Here is a 24,006-nt window from a genome sequence, read left to right on the forward strand (position 1 = left end):
CTTCGCACAGAGAAGCCTCATGACCAACTGAACATACTGAATCTGGGAGTTGTAGTTCACCTGCATCCAAAGAGCACTGAACCCAGCCAACGACGGATCTGGACCAAACTGCATACACAGAACCAAAATGGTCAACTTTGAATATTGGCAAGTTCTGGGAATTTTAGTTCACCCACTCCAAACTGAGAATACCTAACATTCACAGACAAACAGTGCCTTTCTCAAATGACCCGAGCACCGCCAGGTCCCCAAGCTAGTATTAAATGATTTTCACCACTGATGTGTGCCCAGAATTATTTTCGATTGCCAAGACTTTATCCAGCTTCTAATCTCCTTATCTGTACAACTCCTGTTTAATAACAGGTACTTCTCATCCAAATGCATGCTTTCTTTTCTTTGTAAGGCCTCTCTATATATCAAAACTATACATATTGTACACTGAAAAATTAGGTGATCTATAGAGTTTTACCAGAAAAGCTTTAACAATTCAAAAGTCTGTATAATCTTCACTGATAGAAGTTGTTCCAAGAACGTATATTACTGTGTACAGTATGATTTTTCTTTATGATTGTATGCATTCTGATAAGAGTTCTGGATAACTTGATGTAGACCAGTCTGAATTTAAAATGTCATCATCTTATTTAAATCCCTTATTCTCTTGGGTTAATGCAACCATGATGAACTTCAAATCCACCAGTCTCTGGACTAAATATTAGGAAGAGGTCCCTGATAGTGAGAACTGTTCAGCTGCGGAATACACTGCCTCTAGAGCAGGCATGAGCAAACTTCGCCCCGCCGGGTGTTTTGGACTTCCAATTCCCATAATTCCTAACAGCTGGTAAGCTGTTTGGAATTGTGGGAGATGAAGTTCAAAATGCCCGGAAGGCTAAGGTTTGCCATGTCTGCTCTAGAGGTTATTAAGCAGAAGTTGGATGGCCATTTTTTGGGAGTGCTTTGATTTTGTGTTTCTGCATGGCTCTTGTGGTCTCTTCCAACTCTGTAATTATATGATAAGATCCCTATCTCTGATTTGAAAACTTTTCAGTGCTCACTGTAATATTTTTTTTTACAGATGAGCATGGTTCTTTTACAGATGAGCATTTACATTTAAGCTCATTGACACAACATTATTATAAGACAGTAAATCCACTTTAATTGTCCTTTGGGATGCTGGATGGAGGGGTTCTAAAGGCCCTTCCCCTTGGAAGGACCTTTAGAACCCCTGGATACCATCAGATACAACCATGACTTTTCAAATAGAATAATAATTTGATAATTGTTCATCTGGAAGGGGCCATAGTATTGGTCATATAGTTAGTCCTACTATGGAGATTCATTAAAATATGAATAACCAGTGTGTGAGGGTGAGAGGACCCATAACTGAACCCAGGTATGGATAACTAGGGAGCATCAGTCTTTTGCCCCATATTTAACCATAGCTTGGTTTAAGTGCATTACAACTATTATTTCCAGAGGTGAGGATGGGTCCAAGTGATGTACATGAGAACCTTCCCTTGGAAATACATATGACAGACTTGACTTCCCTCAATATACACCAAGATTATAACAGGGAACCATTCCTGGTTCCAATTTGGACTGGTGCAATTGACACGAATCCAAATTGGAACCTGGGATGGGGAAAAAATATCTGCATGCTGTTTTATTTTGGCTTGCCCAAATTGGTCTACCTGTCCGCCTCTCCTGATCACAGTGATGCCATGTACCAATTGCCACATCAGAAAAATTACATGACTTGACTTTTAAAAGATCGTGATGTCTCTGACTTGTTTCCTGTCTGGCATTTCTATTAGATCCACAGAGAAGAAAAAAATCAAGAAACTACTTTAGTAGCTTGTTGAGTCTCATCTGCCTAAATATTATCAGATGCACAGATGTAATATTGCAGGCCTTTTATTTGCACTGTCCTTAAAAGTAGAGCAAGCATCTTGATCAAGCATGAGTGAGAAAATGCTAACACTGACCATGCTCTAGACTTAGATGTTAGAAAACAAACACCTTGGCTTTCTCCTCCAGGCCCTGCAATTTACTGCTTTTCTCCTCCCCTTCCAAAAGTTATCTCCTGCTGACTAAGTTGATACATTTTGACAAGGTCCTCCTGACTTCCGCCCTTGTGGTCATTGTTTATGTTGCTGTTTGGTTCATTTCTGTATCCAGGAAACAGTTTGAATCCAATATTGTCTGAAAATTTCCACTGAAATCCAGAGTCTTTAGATAGCTTCCAGGCCTATTCTCTGGGCTTTGTTGCATAAACACTGCTTTCTCTACCTCCTCAAAGACTTTTGCCTCGCATGAGAAAAACATGAATATTCTTCTGATCACAGCCTGTTTCTTCTACCTTGCACTAACACTGTCAATTCACTGGTATGCCAGTAAAATAGATTTTGCCTGCTAACTGGTCCATGCCCAGTGAGCAGGTAAAGACTCCTCAACTTTCTCTTCCTCCAGCATGTGAGGAGTGATACTGGATTTGGAGGCCCATCTCCCCTTCTTTCTTGTCTTTCACTTTTTCACTCAGTCTTCTTGAATTCACTGTGATAAAGAGTATATTGATTTACCCTAAGGCATAAAAACATCTGGTGTTTAGCAACTGGAATTACGCAGGACATGAAAGAGTAGCTTTTTCAAGTGATCAGAGAGGTAGCATATTACTAGAAAAAGAAGAGGGGGGGAATCTACCAGCATTTTAAAAGTGATTTGTCTTAGCATGGACCTTTGATCTGCAACTTCCAGACTTCCAACCAGCCATGAACATGACTGGCTTGGGGATTGTGTTGTAGTTCAAAGGGTAACTTGGGAAGTTGTAGTCCAAAGGGTAACTTTTCCATAATGATGTTGGAGTGAGGGATGACTTTTCGTCTGCTTCTGAGCATAAGGAGCTGTGGCTACTACTTCTCTTCCCCCTTTGAGATCAAATGAATGGCAGTTGAAGTGGAAGGAGGGCTTTCATATGCTTCTGAGTATAAAAAGATAACTGGGTCAATCAGTGTCTAAAGAAGTGTGAATTCTTACAATACAACTTACTGATTTTATCAGATTTTACTTGTTGCCTCTTTCAGGTCCAGCTCTACCATTTTATGGAAGTAGGAGATGTGTAGCAATTTCTTGGACCTACACTTAGGTTCTTGGATTGGATTGGATTTTTATTTTATTGAACCAGATTCTCTTAGGCATTCAGATTGGCTTGGTGGACAAAGTCTCTTCTCTTTAATTTTGTATTTTTATTTTTTTATTTTTTTAAAAAGAGTCATGGAGTTCTAGTGCAAATGTGCTGTTTCATGGATATACAGGAAAACAAAAATAATTAAATAGCAGAGGAGAATAGAATGTATTGATCCACCAAGTCCAGTAATTAAAAAGAAATCCACTTGAGGTGTGAATAAAATGTTTCAATTGGTGCCAGGAATTAGCAAAAAATAATCCAAACAACAGAAATGTTGTTCAGATATTTTTTAAAAAAATAAGAATTATAAGAACACATGTTGTACTTCCATATCAGATATAAGACATAGGTATTCACAGATATGAGCAAAAATGAAAAAAAAAAACCAAGACTTTTATTGTTATTTTTAAGTATTTATGATCAGTAAGTATGGAGTTGAGTAGCTCAACCTTTACTGAATCCAAACAAAGTTGATAAAATAGGAAACCGGAATCATTGAAAGAAAAAATGCACAAACTACAGGATGACCACAAAGCCAGTTAGTGTAATATAATGTAATAATCATTGTGTAAGTGAAAGTTTTTCCTCAGATCTAACCATTGTTTTGTTCCTGGTTTGGTGCAGAAAGCATGACATTTTTATGGAAGGTTTTTCTGAGTTGTCCTGGGTTTCTGTGGGTTTTGGTTTCTTTCAGCAGTTAAACAAGGGCAGTGGTTAGAACAGCACAGTGCCAATTACCCAAAATGTTTGTATAGCCAAGCTGTTCGCCTAGGTTGGTTGTATTTAATAGAAACCACCCGTAGCTGACTTCAGAAGACCAGGCATTTCAAGACAGCTAAGCCTATTGCTGTGCTTCTATTTTTGAAGTGTCCAAGCTGCTGTTATTTTCTGAAGTTTTCTTTCTTTTTGTATTACGATTTTGGACTTGCTTTAGAGCAGAGATGGGAACTAAGCAGCCTCTCCAAATATTGCTAGATTGCATTTGCCAGCATTCTTCATGGTTGCCTATGCACGTCGGGGGTGATGGGTACTGCAATACAACATCTGGAGGGCTGTTTTAGACAGATGCCACTTGTCATACATTTGTTCTCCTCAGATAAAATAAAAGTAATAATAATAATAATAAAAACTTTATAGAACACCCTCTCTCCTCGAGGGGACTAAAGGCGGTTTACACACAGGCAAACTTTAAATGCCCCTCGCAAATACAAACATCTCAAAAATAATACCAAATAATAGGAAATAATAACATAAACTTGTCACAAAAGAGAAATTAACATCAAAATAGAAAACACAATACAAATAGTCAAATAAACATAATTATACTAATAACATAATTAACAATTAAGATGCAAACCCTGAGAGAACAATTCAAATAAATAAAAATGGTTATCATGATTGCTATGGTATCAATCCATACCAGCAATGGAATACAAATAGGTTAGCCAGCTTTCCAATAGAATTAGTAATGATTGGTTCTCTAGTCCCTGTCACGTTTTAATAGCTTTCCTTTTCATTTATATCTTTATTACTGTGTTATAATGTTGATATCTTGTCCAATATTTCACTTATACTCCATCTTGCTACCTCTTCATATGGTGTATGCTCCCCAGTTTTGGCTGTTTAAGATGAGATTAGGACCTTAGATGACATGGGTTGGATTATCACATGATTTTTCTTGGCCCATTCTATCCACTGAGTCTGCATCCACAGATTCAACCATCAAATGTCCCAAAAAAATCCAAAACGCTAACCTCGATTTTCTCATTTTATAAAAGAGACATAATTTTAATGCGCCATTGTATATAATAAAACTTGAACATCTACAGATCTTTATATCCACGGAGGAGTCTTGGAACCAAACCCCAGCAGATACCAAGAGCCACTGTATTACTATTCTTCCTTAATTTTTTTTTCCAGATTTGTTATTAGTGTTATCATGCCTCCCATCTCCGAACCTGACTTCCTTTTGAACCTCTATTTATGCCTGTGCCAAGCAATTTGCAGGTATCATTTTTGTAGCTCATCATAATATGTGAAATTACATCCTGATGAAAAATGGATGCAGCTAACAGCCATAGAAAATGTTCACCATGTCCTCCAGTATAGATTTTATATAGAGCAGTGAGATTCTTATAATTTAGAATGTATTAACAACATAAATGTGTTAGGTGTTTTTATATTGTCTTATAAGAAGCAACAGTCATTTACAATTACAACAAAAGCTAGTCTTTAGAAGATTCTTACAAGCTCCTTAATTTTATTCTCTCTTAAATGCTCTCTGTTGGCTTGGTAAATTCAATAAGATCTTCCTGTGAGATGTTTGTACATTGGAATGAGTATTGTGTGTGTGTGTGTGTGTGTGGGGGGGGGGGTTGTCCTAGGGAATATTGCATTTTAAGTTTTAAGTCTTATCTTTTGTAAATATTCCTAAGTTATGAATTTAGTTGGAACTGTTTCCAATGAAAGTTTCTTTTAAATTGAGATTGACATAGGTTGGGGTTTCATCATAATTTATTCTCCAGAATTATGCTATTAAATTATTAATTAACAGAGTGAGTACTTTACTCAAGAACTAGCACATTTCACACTGACTAACTGGTTCTGTATGCCTTGAAACTCTCTGGTTTTTGCAGAACTACCTCTTGTTTTTAGTCCTCATGTTTGGGGAATTGCAAGAAGTCACAAGACTCATATCACTCACTTAATGACATGAATTACATTAAGGAATCTAGCTGGCTCAGTGATGGATTCTTCCCCCCAACCCAATTTTTTTTGGGGGGGGGGGGAATGATGCTAGGTGCTTTACATATAACTGTACAATCTGATAGTTGTTTAAGTATAGAAATGAAGTCTGTTCTTTTTTGCTAAAGAAAGATCCCCCCCCCCCAAGAACATGATTTTGATGATTTTTTCATCTTGTTGCCTCAACCATCAGTCCAAAGGCTTCTTGCAGGGGGTTGGACTGGATGGCCCATGAGGTCTCTTCCAACTCTACGATACTATGATTCTGTGATTCTAAGTCACTTAAATTCATTTCTACAAATACAGTAATGCTTCAGATTTTACCAAAGCTTGGGCATATATTCACTGTGGTGTGATCATATGAATGTTAAATGTTCGTTAACCTGCAAAACTGCAATGAAAAAGAAATAATCTTCATACCTCTCATTTATTAAACCATGCAACACAGTTCCAAATTTGATTTTGAAATGTACTTATATGGTGTAAAATAAAAATATGACCAAAATCTTGACTAAGACTTGAACAATCTTAAGTTCAAGTCCCCTAAAAGCCATGAGACTTGTTGGGCATCCATGGGCAGGGCCGGCCCTAGGTAATTTTCAAGTGTAAGTGAACAGAATTTTGGTGCCCCCCCCCCCCGCCCAAAAAAAACCAATCACTGAAAAATAAAAGCGTTGGATAAGCAAAAATGTTGGATAATAAGGAGGGGTTAAGGAAAAGCCTATTAAACATCAAATTGCATTATGATTTTACAAATTAAGCACCAAAACTTCATGTTTTACAACAAATCAACAGAAAAAGCAGTTGAATACTTGGTAATGTTATGTAGGAATTACTATATTTGTGAATTTAGCACCAAACATTGAACAGGGATATAGGGCAGTGTGGACTCAGATAACCCAGTTCAAAGTAGATATTGTGGGTTATTCTGCCTTGATATTCTGGGTTATATGGCTGTTTGGAAGAGCACAGAGGATCCTTAGGAATCCATAGGAATTAAAAGGCCACCAAAAGGGAATCTGGCCCCCGGTATTAAAAAAAAAACCCTCTAAAATCAGGACAGTAAGTAAAGAACAACACTCAAAAAACAGAGGAATTCCAGACAAGAAACAAACAGGGCCAGCTAACACCTCCCAACAAAGGATTCCCCCAGGCTGGAATCAGCCAGGCTTTGAAGTTGCAAGGCCATTTAATGCTAATCACAGTGATTAATTGCAACAGTTACGCTTGCCTCCAACAGAGTTCTTTCTCCCACCCTGGACCTTCCTCAGATATATAAACAATTTCTGAGGATGCCTGCCATAAATGTGGGTGAAACGTCAGGAGAGAATGCCTCTGGAACATGGCCATACAGCCCGGAAAACTCACAGCAATCCAGTGATTCCGGCCATGAAAGCCTTTAACAACACATTGAACTCTCTGCCCCAGAGTGTGGTGGGGCCCCCTTCTTTGGAGGCTTTTAAACAGAGGCTGGATGGCCATCTGTTGGGGGTGCTTTGAATGTGATTTTCCTGCTTCTTGGCAGAAGTGGATGGCCCGCTAGGTCTCTTCCAACTCTAGGATTCTAAGACAGCCCAAGGGCCATCCAGTCCAACTTCATTCTGCCAGGCAGGAACACACAAATCACTCCCAACAGATGTCCATCTGCTCAACAAAACTTCCAGTGAAGGAGACTCCAACACACTCACTTCCAGGCAGCATATTCTACTGCCCAACAGGAATTCTTTCTAATGTTTAGGTTGGATCTCTTTCCCTGCTATTTGAATCCATGTCTCTGTGTCCTATATTTTTGTATGCTGCTTTGAGTCCCATCTATGGGAGAAAAGAAGGGGGTTAAATAAGTAATAATAATATCGGAGGAGGAGAAGAGAATAAGCTGGGTTGCTGTGAGTTTTCTGGGCTGTATGGCCATGTTCCAAGAAGCATTCTTTCCTGACGTTTCGCCCACATCTATGGTAGGCATCCTCAGCGATTGTGAGGTGTGTTGGAAGATAGGTAAGTGGGGTTTATATAACTGTGGAATGTCTTGTGTGTTTGAGCCAAGTTTAAATGTTGCAATTGGCCAGCTTGATTAGAATTGAATAGCCTTGCATCTTCAAAGCCTAGCTGCTTCCTGCCAGGGGGATCCTTTTTTGGGAGGTTTTATAGATTGTTTCCTGGCTGGAATTCCTCTGCTCGGGGTGAGGCGACGCTGCGAAGGAGGAGGCCACGAGCTTGTCAAGGAGGAGAGGGGCGGTTCACTCGCTAAGCCCACGGCCTCCTCCTTCGCTGCAACGGGCCCTTACCGGAGGGAAGAGTTTCCTCCAGCCGGCAAAGGCCTGGCTTAGGGAAATCCGGAGCGTGTTGCTACACAGCAACACACTCCGGGTTTCCAAAGGCCCGGGCCCTTACCTTCCATGGCTGCCTCTGTCTCTGCTTACCCCTCCTCCGCCGCCTCTCTACTGAACCGGAGGCGCCTCAACGGCACTCCCCAGAGGATTGCACCTTCCTCAGACGTGTAGTTTGCATAGCGCTTGAACCGCTCCTTTCCATGGGCCATTCATTGTCTTTCAGCTTGATCTATCTCACAGGATTGTTTTGAAAATGAAAAGGAGATGGAGAGAACCATGCACACCATGTTGAGCTCAGCAGGGGATAGTGTGCTGTCAATAAATCTTAATTAACTAAGCCAAATCTTAGTTATTTCATTGCATGTCCAGTCCACTCTGTCCACATGGGAATTAAAAGTATTTCAGACACACCATACATGTCTGTCGATAGGCATAGAAGAGGGAGGAATAACGAGAGGATAGGATTTTTCTCTTTTTTTCAAAGGTAAGGTGTAGTAATATAATAGAAATGCAACCCCCAATTTAAAATGCATTTAACTTACACAGGTATATTAATGTTCATTGTAATGTATCTGAATTAATATTTCAGCACATTACCAATTAATTGAAAGCTTTCCTGTTTCTGCCGTCCTTTAATAATTTGTTTGAACCAACAGTTTTGCTAAACATATTTTTACAGGTAGCATAGTGCTTTTGTCCTGCTTTCTCTTGGGACCTTTCCATACTACACAATTGTAGCACTCTGATCCTGCTCTCACTGCCACTTCAGCACCCTATTACCATCCTTGGACCTGTAATTTGTTTAGAGTCTGAGTTCTCTGGCTAAGACTTCTAGAAGCATCTCCCTGAATTGCAAATTGCACAATAATTGTGAAGTGTAAAAAATCCCTTTGTGTTTCCTTGCAGTTTGTACAAGGCCCACTTTGCAGAAACAATATAATCATGTAATTGATGAATCGGGGCCAGCTTTTAAAAGCCCAACTTGCTCACTGAAATGACCTTCTGTCCATTTTGGCAAGACTTTGTACAGGAACAGCTTGTGTGTATTAATTCCACTGTGACCTAAGCTTTTGTGGAGAAAACAAATACTGTCTGCTTAAAATTGCTCGATTCCAAGAATTTTAACTGCATTCCAGATTGTTTGTATAGCGTAATTTACATCTACAAGAAGAAATCTCTCTTATAATCAAAAAGTATGCCCAATCATTCAGTGTTTTCTGCCATATATACAGAAGAGCACTTTTTTGTTTTTTTGTTTTTTTTGTTTTTTTAATGGCAACTGTGTTTATTTCAGCAATTACTAGCCCACTACTAAAAATCTACCATTCCTAGAAGCTCTTGAAAATACGCTGACCTATAAAAGCTTCATGTTCAAGTTGTTCTTGTAGCAATTTATGTCAAAAGAAAACCAATATAATGGTCTTAATATTCTCAAAATGTTAATAAATGTAATTCAGTATCTCGACAGAAAAATATGATAGGTGTATCATATTTTAGTAGCACAGTGAAAGTCTGATTCTGGCATGTAATAGCTTTCAATGTATAACATATATGCCACGTATCTTTGCAAACTTTCCCCAAACATAGGAGATATACTAAGAGCAGTTGCAGTGAAATTACACACTGCAGTCTTTGTTTATAAGCTACACTTAGTTTTTTTAACTTATAAGTACACATGACAAATGATACAAGGATGCTGGTGGAAATTATGTGTCATACAGAACATTTCTTATTTAGTGGGACTGGGAAATGCACAATATGATGGTATCACAAACTGAAAAAAAATGTTTCTATATTTTGAGGAGAGGGTAACTTGATAGGGGAAGGCATTTTCAACAGGACCTCTATGTCAAATTTACTATGTAGTTGTGGAGTCAAACTGTTTAGTGCCAAAACATAGTGAACATTGAAAAGGGTTGGGTGCATTTAAAATTGTATATAGTTCTGTGGGTCCTTTGGAAGTGAATTAAGAATTCGGTTGATGTTAGCCACATAAAATGTCACAAAGCAGCCAGCAAGTTTATGACTTCCTGTGTAGCAAGCAAAACAAGTGGGGGACGGAGTGGAAAGAGAAAGTTGGCCTGATGGAATAGCCTGATCAATGTAAGGAAGTAGAGATGTTGCATAGACTTCATTAAAACACAATGGGGATGAACAATTTCAGCCTAACACCACTGCATAGTGCCAATGGTGTTGGGAGCAAAAATCAGAACATTTGCACTTCTCCAAAATGTCACTTTTGTGGTAAAGCAAGGCATTTCGACAAAGATACTAAGGGCCACCGAAAGCATGATTCATCTCCAAAACAAGGCACATGTTTGTGATGCCCTTTGTGAAAATGTGGGCTTCTAGACCCCAATGTTACTTGGAAGATGGGAGGCTAAGGAGGCTGCAACTCAGTCTGGGGATGGTCGCGTGCAGCTTATGGGCCACATGTGGTTTGTGCCTTGGATTAAAGAAATTTCAGTTTACACCAAGGGATACTGGCTACTGGGTGTAAGGATGTCACTTGTATTTCATCAGGGTTTTGTTTTTGTTTTTGTTTTTTTCAAGTGAATGCCTGTGAGTAGAATGGGGACACACACCATCAACTTTGATCCTCTGAGAAGTCCTGCTTTGACCTTGGCAAAAGGTCCATGAGGAAAGGCGTGCTAGTTTCACCCCCATGGAAACTCCCAAGGAAGGTCTGACTAGTCTTTCCTTGTCAAAGCAAGAACACAAAGTAATGGTTATGCTTCACAGAAGCCATCACCAAGACATATTACTTACTCCCCTTCTTGTCCTGCTTCTAGGTAGAAATTCTACTTAGGGCAGTAGAAGTAGGAGGGTCTTCACATTCACCATGCTCCATTCTGTCATCACTTTGTGCTGGGGACTGACAGGAAAATTAGTACGGTTTCCACCTAAAGGAAGGCTTCCAGGTGATGGATGAGACTTCAGAGCCCTTAAGAGTGTTGCTGCGAACACTTGCTTTGAACATTTACAAAGTTGATAACTTTTGGGGAGCAAGCAAAGGGATATTTAGGAATATTTAACTAACACCTCTTTTTCTTTTCCTTTTAAAACTCTAGCACTAAGCAGAACAAATGAGTCTCTTGTAATACGTTCAAACATACGTTTTGGAATATTCCTGTGGAAACTACATGTTGGGAGTTCTTGGGTTCTGGTTTTCTTATAGGTGTTTTTGTATACTTTCAAAAAGTTTTAGACATACATGAGTGCAAAATAGGTACATCTTTCTTCACACAGTAAACAGAGAGCTGTACTCCTTGTGTACAGAGTGTGTCCTTACCTTGAACGTAGCATTTGCAGGGGAGGTAAGTGTTTGTTAGCAAACACCCGCCCAAGAGTTGCCTGAAGAACTTGGAAGCATTTTCATCTGTCATCTGAAGTGTTTTTACAATTAATGGAACTAAAATGCATCCCTCTTGCACTGTGTTCAAAGCTCAAAATGTATGACTGGTATGTTTGAAATAATCTGGTCTGATTTCCTTGTTACAGGCTATTTTTGACTAAAATAGATAATTCTCACTAAAAAAAACATACTTTTCATCTTCATTTGAGTGCATATGTAGATGTTGTCACATGTCTGTTTCAAAAACATGTTTTTCTGAAGCTAGTTTGATTTTAAATGCTGGCACTTCATTATTGTATGGCAATCCATTACACTTGATACTTGAGAGGAGATGTATTCATTCCAGCTTCTTGTTTGTATTTGTAGCAAAGGTTGGAACTTGGGTCTAATAAACCCGTTGCCCCTTTTGAAGATTCTGGCATTTACCTGGGTAAACTGCTCTTTCTTCAGCATTCTTTATTTTATACACGTACAAAGTATTTATTGCGAGAAGTAGTCTTCTAAGGGAGCTTGGAAGTAGTGGTGGCAAAGCTCAGTTTCCCAGGCCTCCTCTTCTTTGTCCACCTCCAAAACGTAGATACAGTAGAGTCTCACTTATCCAAGCCTCGCTTATCCAAGCCTCTGGATTATCCAAGCCATTTTTGTAGTCAATGTTTTCAATATATTGTGATATTTTGGTGCTAAATTCGTAAATACAGTAATTAGAACATAACATTACTGCATATTGAACTACTTTTTCTGTCAAATTTGTTGTATAACATGATGTTTTGGTGCTTAATTTGTAAAATCATAACCTAATTTGATGTTTAATAGGCTTTTCCTTAATCCCTCCTTATTATCCAAGATATTCGCTTATCCAAGCTTCTGCTGGCCCGTTTAGCTTGGATAAGTGAGACTCTACTGAATTATCAATTCCATGCATCTGTATAGATGGACTTATGTGGGAGATGAGGTGGATGTCCAAATACTTTTAATTTGACATTTATTGGGGCAATAACATCTAATGTTAGGGCTTTCAGTGCGCTATGGACTGTTGAGAGAGGGTTAAAAGAGATGGTGTTATTTTGGAGTTAACGTTGATGGGGTTAATATTCAGATACTGTGGTTTTCAGTGCATTTAGAATACTTTTTCATAGATGGATTAATGTAGTGTAGAGCAGGAAGAGAAAGAAGAGAGAGGATATTAGCTTGATTGTCCGCATTTTGACTTTGCAAACCTATTGGCTCAATAAATCCTGTATATATCTATTTCATTTTTGTTCTCTTTCTCCACCTCCTCCCAATACTTCTTGTATCTGTTTTGGGAAACATCTATGCTGTAGGAAGAGGACAGGAATAACACGGAGATCTAGAGAATTTATTGATGGCAGTGGGAACCCTAAAGTTTGCAATATAAACCCAAGTGGCTCTCCAGAGCTGTTGTAAGAATAGAACCAAGAAAGTATAAATTCTTTTGTGGTTTACAATCTTAAGAGAATCCACTTACAATATTGGGATGTTTTTCATATGGCCATTGAGAAGAGTTTTAAATGTCACAACTACTGAGAACATGTAAAGTGTTCTATTTGAGAAAGGCAAGAAGGGAAGTTCAATGCATTAGATGTTTTTTCCATCTTTTCTCTCAGTGTAACGTATCATCGGATTTAATGTTTGTTGTTGCAGTATTATTAAAAGTATAATAGTTGTATTTTTAAAATATCCGCAAATAGCACAAGTACTGAGTTGATGCATGATACTGTTTTTTATTAGTGTCACATTCCATCTTTCCTCCAGTAAATTCAAGCTTGTGTATACAGTCCTGCTTCTCCCTTCCCCGCTAAAACAGTTTAATGGCTCAGTGAGGACTTGGGTCTGGATCTCTCCAATCTTTTAATTACTTTTAAAGAAACGCCCCAATGTGATTTCTAATCAGAACAAATATGCAAGTTGGGTTTTTATATCTATTCTATTAAAAGATTCATCTTTAATGTTATATTTCAGCATTTCTTTGGGCCATTTGTTACCTAACTAGGTTTCAGAATTAGACATAGATTTGCATGAGTGACTCTTAATTGCTGCTGTGGTTTTCCAGGAACTCTCTTCTGTGAATTGATCCCCTCCCTTTCTTCCTTCAAATAGGGGAACATCTTAAACCAAATGCTGCACTGTTCTGTATTTCAGTAATGACGAGAATAGATGGAAGTATTTGCTTTGTGTGCTGCCTCAGTTACCTGGACATGTCATGTTCTCATCTATTTTTCTCAGAAAGTGTCGACTAAAAGACATCTGCTCCTCTTATACAAGCGCCCTTTTCCTGGGGGCAAGGATGTAATGGTGACTCAAAGCAATTATAGACCCACATGGTTGTTTGCAATTGATATGAAGAGAGTAGTCCTTTCATGATGTGGGGAACAAGACCTGCATCTCAGGTCAAGCTATTTCCACTGATCCTCTTATTAATCAGAAAAGAACCACTTTCTAAACTTGGAAAACATGTTTGCATGACCGAGGAAGTAATTGCAGATGAAATGTGAAGTCATAATTTGCTGGAAGTTTCAGGTTTTCTGGAGTTTTATAGGTTTCATAGTATGTAGCCATTCACTTTGTCCACAATAAATACATAAAGATTGTAAACTGAGCTGTCCAGAATATGTGATGCTGTCAGAATACTGTACAAAATAAAAACAGCCACTGCAAATATGTCGGTATTCTGTTGCTATAGTTTCAATAGTATTGTCATGACATGTCTTATTGTTGTTTTGGCAGCATTGCCACAATGTGTAACACTGAATAATTATTACATGGATTGTCAGCCACATGCCGTTTTATCATATTGAGACTCCACCTTTTTAGTAGTTAATTGTGTGAAGATTTCTTATATAACACATTACCACACTTTTTCTGTGTGTTTTTCATATGTTTTCTGAAATATAAATAACAGGTGACAGGAGAGATCCTATCACAACTTATTGTAGATGTTATAGATGTCAAGCTTTACATACAGGTATTTTGAAGTCATTTATTAGTTTCATGCTACTGAAAGAGCAACCAGATGCCAATTTCATAACCTTTTTGGTTGACCTGTCACTATATGTTGTCTTTGGGCCATCTCATGCCAGAAGGGCCATGAAACAAACTTGTTATTAACTGCCATCAAGTTAACTTCTATTCTTTTTATTCTTTTATTATGGCAGCCCCAAGAATAAAAGACCTCCACATCACCTTATTTCCAACAGCCTTGCTCAGATCTTGTAGACTTGCTACCTTGATTCTATCCATCTGGAATGTAGTCTTCCTCTTTTCTGCTGCCTTCTTCCAAACCTTGTATTATTGACTGGTCTGTTGAGTCATGTATTCGCATGATTTGGCCAAAATATGACAGTCTCATTTAAGTCATCTTGTTTTCTAGGGAGAGTTCAGGCTTGATTTGCTCCAGGACCCATTTATTGGGGGGTTTTTTTAGTAGTCCATGGTATCCGTAGAATTCTTCTCCAGCCTCATATTTCAAGAGAATTGATTTTCTTCATATCAACTTTCTTCACTGGTCAGTGTTTCACAACCATACATAGAAATGAAAAGTATGATGGCATGGACAATCCTAACATTAGTATTCAACTATATATGGTTACACTTCAGGATTTTATCTAAACAAACTTACCTCCGCTATTTTGAAGTTAATGTTCCCTGATATGTTTTCATTTTCTTTACTGATAGAAGTGGGAAAATGCCTTTTAAAAGGATAGAAAGGAAAGGGGCAGAAATAAAAGGAATTTAACAGCACCTTTCAGACTAATATGTGTCAGCATGAGCTTTCAGCCCACTTCTTGAGATATACTGATGTAGTACATTTTGGAGGGATGATTCTGCCACATCATAAACATCCTATCCTGTCTTAACTCTTCTAAAGTAAGAAATGTTTTGCCTACTCATTGGTTTTGTATTATATCAGAGAAATACTGCTCACATAAGAGATGTGTTCATCAAGCTTACTAGAGCTTGGAAAAATACTTTTAGCACTACAGCTCCCAGAATACCAGAGCCACCGGGAAAAAAAAGTTTCCAAGACCTGAAGCTAATATTCTTTAAAAGTATCTTTTGCCAATCTGCAGCATTGGGCCTGTTCTTCCTCTTTAATAAAACTGGTGCCAAGATCAGAAGAGGAAAATCATAATATCATATGTGAATAATTTAAAGCTGCAGCAGAGCATTTACAGTATAATAAAGCCCCAGATATGCATTTTAGCATTGGCAAGAAACTGCACTCTTGAGTGATACCTCCTGCTCTCTGCTGGAATGAAACCAGGTTCAGCCAGGAAGAAATGGAGAGCTTAACTTCAGCTAATGAAATAAAACTATATGAAGTTCCACTTTCTAATGGTTCTACTGTATATATTGAGATGATATATGAATTTGTTTTTACTGAATGGAGTTTAATGCAGATGAAGTGTTGAAATATTTTAAATGTATGTGGGGTTAGTATGTGTAAAGAGAGCTTGTTTAGCAGCAGCAACTTCCTCTGGTTGACAGAAATGCCATAAAAGAATGCAAAGCACAATTCGGCTCATTAATAATCATTCCAAGGTATCTGGATATGTGTTTTTCTGAATGTTTTTACATTACATAGAAAATAGAGGCTTGCAGAAATGGGAGCTTGCTCTTGCATAAATATATCCTACTCAACATTCTGGTAAGAAGCAGTCTAAGCTAGATACAAACCTCCCAAGATATAGCTTGAGGAGTACAGGTAGTGTGTGTTTTTTTAAAAAAATGATATAGCTCATGTGCAATGTTCTACATGAATATTGAAGTGATAGGCCTTCTGGGATATGCTCTGAGCCAAGTCAACTCTGTTCAAGAGATACCTCCTGAGAACAAAGTCGCTTGTACAGCTATTCCTCTTGTGATGCTCTTCCTTAATAGAACAGATTGCTGCCCTTTCTCATGACTCAGAAACAAGCAGTCCTTCATATGTTGATAGACTAAAGTTCCCATTGCCCTTGCCCATTAGATATGCTGGGATGGGATAATGGAAGTTGGCTCCGTCAGCTTCCGGAAAACCAATTTTGCTCTATTCCTCCTTTACACAAATGTGCCCTTTCTGTTATGAGACTGTATCTACCATAACACAAGTATTGAAGAAACCTTTACACAATGATTCCCTTGGTTTCCATTTGGCTTCATGGCCCCACAAACCCTTCCTACTTTTTATATCTGCTATAATCCTTGGAATTTACATCTACCTGTGTCTCTGAACTACGATTTTTTTCTTATCTATCAGGTTTCAGAAAAGGTACTTTCAATTTCGGAAGACAGGAGGTAGCACTTTTGGCCTTCAATCTGTCATGCATGAGAGGTTTTATTTTGCAGAGAGTGGTAGATGCAGAACTGTGGCTGTATTCCTTTGAGACATTTTTTCCCTCTAACTGAAATCCATAGGCTTATGTGATGCAGATTATTTGTGAGATCAAAGGAAATTGCCTGTAATGCCACTGACCTTAGTGAGTCAGAGACTTGCATTAAATTAACATCATGTACCATCAGAATCATGTCAGGGCACAATAAATAATGCTGTTAGCATCCCACAAACCTGACTACTCAAGAGAGAACATTTTTTCTGTGCATCTTCCTATACAGATATTATTACAATTTTCAGCACATCCTGACAGGTTACGTACTGCTGCTCCAGTGTGAAACTGCAAACTAGAAATTATCAGCATATTCATTCTATCCAGTTCGGGCATAATTAAAATCCAGGCATTCTTTCTCAGTGTAATAAATTAGTATACTATGGCTTGAAATACTATATTATTTCTAGTGAAGGCTATTGTGAAAAGATTCACTCAGCACTACACAGTAGAACTCTATGTAGTAATATCATAGACATCCACGTCTGGGTCATAAACTATTATACAGAGGAAGAAACTGTAAGTTGTGTATGTATTTTTATATGATCTATTGCTAAGGAGAACCATGCATCTAATAAAGTAGTTTCCATTGCATTAATAGTTATCCCACATTGAATCTGTTCCTAAGACTTAGTAAAAAATTTTGCTGAAATGGGCTCATACGGGAAGGTTCCTGAAATTTGTTGATTAGTAATGTTTCATAAAATGCTGAGATGCAGTATATAGTCTATGTTTGGTGTTTTGCTTCTTCTAATGTATACTCATGTATAAGTGAGGGAGGGAGGGATAAGAGGAATAGGAGTATTATCTGACTGAGTCCTTCTGAAGTTCTTTGTTGAACATGGGAAGGAATAGTTATATTGTAAATAGTAAAGAGAGCACTATGCATGTAGTCATTTTGAAATTAATCTTGGTAATTCTCCAACTTAAATGGGAAGCAGAATAGGACATTGAGAGTCAAAACACACAGCAGTAATAAAACCAAATGGGGATGTTTGTGCTTTCCTAAGTGTTCATGTGATTGGTTTAATAGGACACCCCAGTTTTCAAGAGAAAACTAGAAAATTGTGGAATAATTTAAATTAATCTTTTCTTGGCTAGATTATGGAGAAACCTGGGGAACACACTTTTATTTATCTCTTATTAGTTGGGTTATTGAGAAAATAATATAGTAAAAATACTGCTTAATTGTACTGTTCCATACTGCTTGATGATTGTAGGAACTCAAATTACACATTCATGGTTGGTAAGGTTTTTCTCAAAGAAAAATGGCCTACCTTAGAGTTTTTCTAGTTTAAATATTGCCTTTTTTCCCCCTTATTACAGTGTCGCAAAGAACCACAAACAGAATCTAATGACTGTTGCAAATCTGGGGGTTGTTTTTGGACCAACTTTAATGCGACCACAAGAAGAAACAGTTGCTGCAATTATGGATATCAAATTCCAAAATATTGTGGTGGAGATCTTAATAGAAAACCATGAAAAGGTAACATTTTTAAAGAAATCTTCTGGATACAAGTGCATGTTTCATAGATAACAATTTCATTAGTAATAGACTTATCTTTTCATCCTGCCACCCTAAACCTTCCTTTGGTCTCTCTGTCGTCACTTGCACATTTGGTGAGGACATAGGAGGGACCCTTCCCGGAGGCTGCTCCCAGGTTCTGGAAGTCTTCCATTGATTTGCTTGGTTGGTCCCCTTTCTCCTGTCTTTTTGCTTGCAGGCAGACCTTTTTATTCAGACAGGTCATTTCAAGGGGCCTGGGGTTGTTTTCTATTCACGTTTGAAATGTTCCACCTGTTTTACTATTTTCCTCCCTTTCCTCTTGATGTGCAATAATAAAGTATGTTAGCACATAGCAGTATTGATGATGTTGGCACATATCTTTCCCTTCAAGTGTCTGTTTTGCATCTGCTGCTTTAATTAAGTAACTTTAAATTAGTGTTTTAACAAACAGTTTTAGATATTAATTGCCAAGAACTAGTGTAGGATGAATTTTCCACATATGGCCAAATTTCTTTTGTTTTTTTCTTATTCCTTTCAACTAATCTTTTTTGCTGATTCTTTTTGGTATGTTCTGTTAACCAGAATTCACATATGCATCATCTAGTATGCCAAAGATAGAGCTGCTATTCCCCCTTGTAAAAATTACAATCGTGTTTTTCCATAGAACAGTTGGTAGAAAAAGGAAGGGAAAATATTTTTCGTTAGTTTGGCCATAGCATCTGAAACAGTCTTAAACACAGATAAAATGTTAGAAAAATCCAGCTTCTATGAATTAGGACCCAGCATTTTAGTGCTCCAGAGTTGTGTTGCAGAATCTGCATAGAACTAGACCTACAGTGTAGGAATCCTACAATATAGTCTGTAAACAATGTCATCATATTTCAGGTGCATGTCATATCTCATTTTGCTACAAGGCAAAAATGAATGGGGGGAAATGAAGTCTCTTTAGTACCCTGGAATCTTAATTATGGCTGGAAAATACCCCATGACTCATACAGAGTCATTAATAAGATTGTGGCATGAAAAACCAAAACCAACTCAACTGATTGAAAAACTAGGCAGAGCAAATGGTAAAAACCAAAATCTTGTTTGAACAAAATGTTTTTCATCCTAAATGACAAAATCATTAAAGACAAGGTGCTGACTGTTGTGTAAAAAACAGAGCAATTCCACAATCTCACGGCCACTATAACAAGCTTTTTCTCATGGGTTTTGGAACGTCACAGTGTCTACTCTTAGGAACTCAATGGCCATAGGTCATCAAAAGGTTTTCTGGGCTATATGGCCATGTTCCAGAAGCATTCTCTCCTGACGTTTCACCCACATGGCAGAGGTTGTGAGGTATATTGGAAACTAAGCAAAGGAGGTTTATATATCTGTGGAAGATGCAAGGTGGGAGAAAGAACTCTTGTTTGTTGGAGGCAAGTGTGAATGCTGTAATTAATCACCTTGATTGGCATTTAATGGTCTTGCAGCTCAAGGCCTGGCTAATTCCTGCCTGGGGGAATCCATTGTTGGGAGGTGATTAGCTAGCCCTGATTATTTCATGTCTGGAATTCCCTGTTTTTAGAGTGTTGTTCTTTATTTATTGTCCTGATTTTAGTGGTTTTTTAAAATACTGGTAGCCAGATTTTCTTCATTTTCATGGTTTCCTCCTTTCTGTTGAAATTGTCCACATGCTTGTGGATTTCACAGGTTTTGCTTTGGTACATTTTTCAATGGTTAACCTTCTAGCTGGTCTCCTTCTCCCTGACATTCTGGTACAAAATCAGTAACTTGCCTTTGTTCAGTCACCTTTGGTATGTTTCTATTGAGATGTGTAAATCTGTCTACTTAGAGCATATTTTGTAAGCTACACGTTCATTTTCCTTTAATCGTTTCCAGATAGCTCATTCTCTCTGGACCTAATACAGCTATATAATGGATTCTAAAATGTACTCTGGCTGTATTAGTTCCAGTAGCTTTTCAGCTCTTGAACATTAGACTGCTCTAGGGCTTATTATTAAGTTTAAGATGAAAGGAATTAAAAGCTGATTGGAAGCCCACTGTCTGGATCACATGTCAATGAACATTAATATTTCTAAGATATTCCCCTACATTTCTGAGATAGGGAGATGACTGTGACTGATCTTATCTTGATAACGTTTGGATATTGATAACAAAAGAAAGGGAATATAGACCCTTTTCTTCATCATCATCATCATCATCATTATAATCATTATTGCCATCATCATCATCAACAACAACAGCAACAACTGTTTTTGTATGTTATATTTTCCACAGAAATGGAACTCAGGGTGGCTTACCCATTAAACAGATTACAATATAAATATACAAAAAGGCAGATTCAAACTGAATTAAATTAAGAGCCATAGTAAAAACACACACTCCATTAGATTTTGTAGCAATACATAATACAATTTAAAACGGTACAGCACTTAAATTCTCCTGCCTTGCCCAGAAAGGAAATATTGGACATTGGGTAATAGTTACCAATTGCAGAGTTATCCAGACAAACCTATTTCAACAAAAGTCTCATTTGGGCATGTAGAAACATTGCCTTGTTGCAAGGAGGGATTGGCAATCCCTTTCACCAGTATCAGGTCAGTCCCCCTCTTGCCTTTTGAATGAGATAGAAAGAGCAAGGATCTAGTTGAAATGTGGTGGCTCTCCCCTATATACATCATTTGTATACTGAACAGCAAGTGACGTCCCATGGGTAATTCATAAAGATCAATTCCCAGTTGCCACTGCTGTGAAATTGCTATAACTTTGGTTGAATTTCCAGTTCTGATTCAAGCTTTTAGATAGTAATCTTCCTGTCTCTGCAGGTTTAATAGAGAGGAAACCGGATAATTTAGACTAGCATCAGTTCAATGGGGTCATTGATTCACCTGTCAGCTTCCCTCCAATACTGTAAATATGTGGTGGATCAATGTGTGCCCTCAATATGAACTTAGTTACATGCATCTTCAGAGCACTTTGCCAGACTGGAATCTGCTGCTAACGTCAACAAAGAAATTGCAGCTTGAAGTTTACTGGAACAATTGGTTGAAATACAGTCAGATAGAGATTGCCATCATATATCTAGTTTGAAGGCCATTAAACTGTCTGTATAGACTAAATAATTTCTTTTCTGTTTAATAACATTCTTAGACTTTCATCTAAAGTAGTGATTGAATCATTCATAATATATAGCAATGATTAAACCTAGAAATATTTGCAGGAAATGTAAAGTTGAGTATATTTTGAACTAATAATTACAGCCAGTGTTGAGAACTGCTATGCTGCATTCTTGAATCCATTGAACCCTTCTCTTTAAAAATGTCTGTCTGTCTGCAGATATTTAACACCGTTCCAGAAACACCACAGTCAAATTGCCAGCTGCTTTTGTCTCGAAAAAGAAGTATGGACTCAAAGCCACCGTCATGCAGCGAGAGGCCCTTAACTCTCTTCCATACTGCGCAACCCAGTGAAAAACGTAAGTATTTTAATCTAAGTGTGGTGCTTGTGTGCAATAACTGTAAACATTATAGTATCAGATTGTCTAGAAGACACTATCAACACCTTCAAGACCAACATGTTTTTGAAAAAAATCTCCTTACTGCCAACATGTAAGACCATGTAGGACCATGAATCCTATCATTCCCACCAATATAGGCTTTTTCTTACCTCCCTGCCCCTACCACTATTTAAAGCAATTTGGCTAGTCAAGTCAGCATAAAACTAAAAGGAGGGTAACTTTTATATCTTTTTTTTAATTGATGCTGTAACTAAGCTTATGTTTTGTCGAAGGCTTTCATGGCCAGAATCATTGGAGTGTTGTGTGGTTTCTGGACTGTATGGCCCGGAAACCACACAACACTCAAGCTTATGTCATCAATAGATATCGGCACTTTTCATCTGCAAGTCACTTCCAGCAAACCTTGTGTCTCAGTCAAGCCCCATTACTGCTGTGCAGACTAAATGCCAAAGTAATTTGCATTCTCTGCGTGACAATTTTTGTGTTTTTTAAAAAGCCAGCAAGCAGAGAGCCAGGCAAAGAATAGATGTCAAATTTAATTATTGTTGGAAGGTTGTGCCTTTGAGAGACTTCCTCTGGTTTCTTTGCTTTTTAGTTCTTTTCTTGGGTTCTTATGCTTGTTCTGTTCAACTTTAAAGGGCTGAAAATTTCTCTTCCTACTGAAATTCCTTTGTTTTTAAAAAGCCATCTCAGTTCAATCCATTCTTTTTCTGTGGACAACCTAACCATTACCAATCTACAGGCATTAATTGTGAGGCTTATGTAATCCTTATCTCCTGCAAAGTGAGGGAAGGTAACGTGGTTTTTAGAGGGTCAACATCCCCTATGTTGCACCAATTGAATGTAGCAAGTCAGGGTGTAACGAGAAATAATAATTGGGGAGGGGGAGTCACTTATGATTTTTAGATCATTGATATTTCAAAAATCTATTTATAGATCTTTTCTCCTTTATCTGCCCTTAAATGAAACTTGTCATTGAGTGACAGTAATTCAGTTTGGATTGTTGCTTCATATATAAAAATATATATCTTAAAGTCCACATTTTCTTCTATGAACCGGCGCAGGCCCTAAGATTGGCTGGGGAGGCCCTCCTCTCGATCCCACCTCTGTCTCAAATGCGGTTGGTGGGGATGAGGGAGAGGGCCTTCTCAGTGGTGGCTCCCCGACTTTGGAATGCCCTCCCTAAGGAGATTAGGGTAGCCCCCACCCTTCAAGCTTTTCTCAAACACCTGAAAACATGGCTTTTTAAACAAGCCTTTGGCCATGTTTAGTGATTATGGCCTAAATCACTAAAATCGAGGATTAGTGATTTGTTTCACATCACTTCATGGGGACTGATATTGTATACTGCCACTATTGTAGCTTGCTGGGTTTTATAGTATCTTTTAAATTTATTACTGTTTTAAGTGTAATTGGGTCGATTTTTATTGTTATTAATTTATATTTTTTTGTATTTTGTTGTTCTGTATTTGTATAATGTTACACTATTGCGTGCTTTCTGTGAGCCGCCCCGAGTTCCTTCGGGAGATGGTGGCAGGATGCAAATAAAGTGTATTGTTGTTGTTGTTGTTGTTATTATTATTATTATTATTATTATTATTATTATTATTATTACAATATTTATATCCCGCCCTTCTCACCCAAGAGGGGACTCAGGGCGGCTTACAATAAACACACATATACAAATTATACAGTACACATAAATCAGATTAAAAATTATTAATTTACATCACCATTCATAAAAACATTCTAAAATACAAATGGACATGTTCAGGTTCAAAAGACTGGGTCTGTCAATTGGGTCCTGGCGTACATAATAATAATTGGTGCTGCTGATTCTTATTTGAAAGCCTGGCCCCACAACCAAGTTTTAACCTTCTTACAAAAGGATAGGAGGGAGGGAGCCTGCCTGACTTCACTGGGGAGGGCGTTCCATAGGCGGGGAGCCACTACTGAAAAAGCCCTGTCTCTCGTCCCCACC

General features: G+C 38.0%; 1 protein-coding gene across 6 annotated transcripts in view; it reads left to right on the plus strand.

Annotated features, from left to right (window-relative positions):
• arhgap26 (Rho GTPase activating protein 26) overlaps window positions 1–24,006 on the plus strand; it is a 306,778-nt gene that overhangs the window by 187,415 nt on the left and 95,357 nt on the right. For all 6 annotated transcript variants that reach the window (XM_062973896.1, XM_008104704.3, XM_008104707.3 and 3 more), the window contains exons 18-19: window positions 18,322–18,481; window positions 21,845–21,983. In XM_062973896.1, the coding sequence (XP_062829966.1) occupies window positions 18,322–18,481; window positions 21,845–21,983 (299 nt within the window). The remainder of the gene's footprint in view (window positions 1–18,321; window positions 18,482–21,844; window positions 21,984–24,006) is intronic.

Source organism: Anolis carolinensis, chromosome 2 (assembly GCF_035594765.1).
Source record: "Anolis carolinensis isolate JA03-04 chromosome 2, rAnoCar3.1.pri, whole genome shotgun sequence".
Lineage (NCBI taxonomy): Eukaryota > Metazoa > Chordata > Lepidosauria > Squamata > Dactyloidae > Anolis > Anolis carolinensis.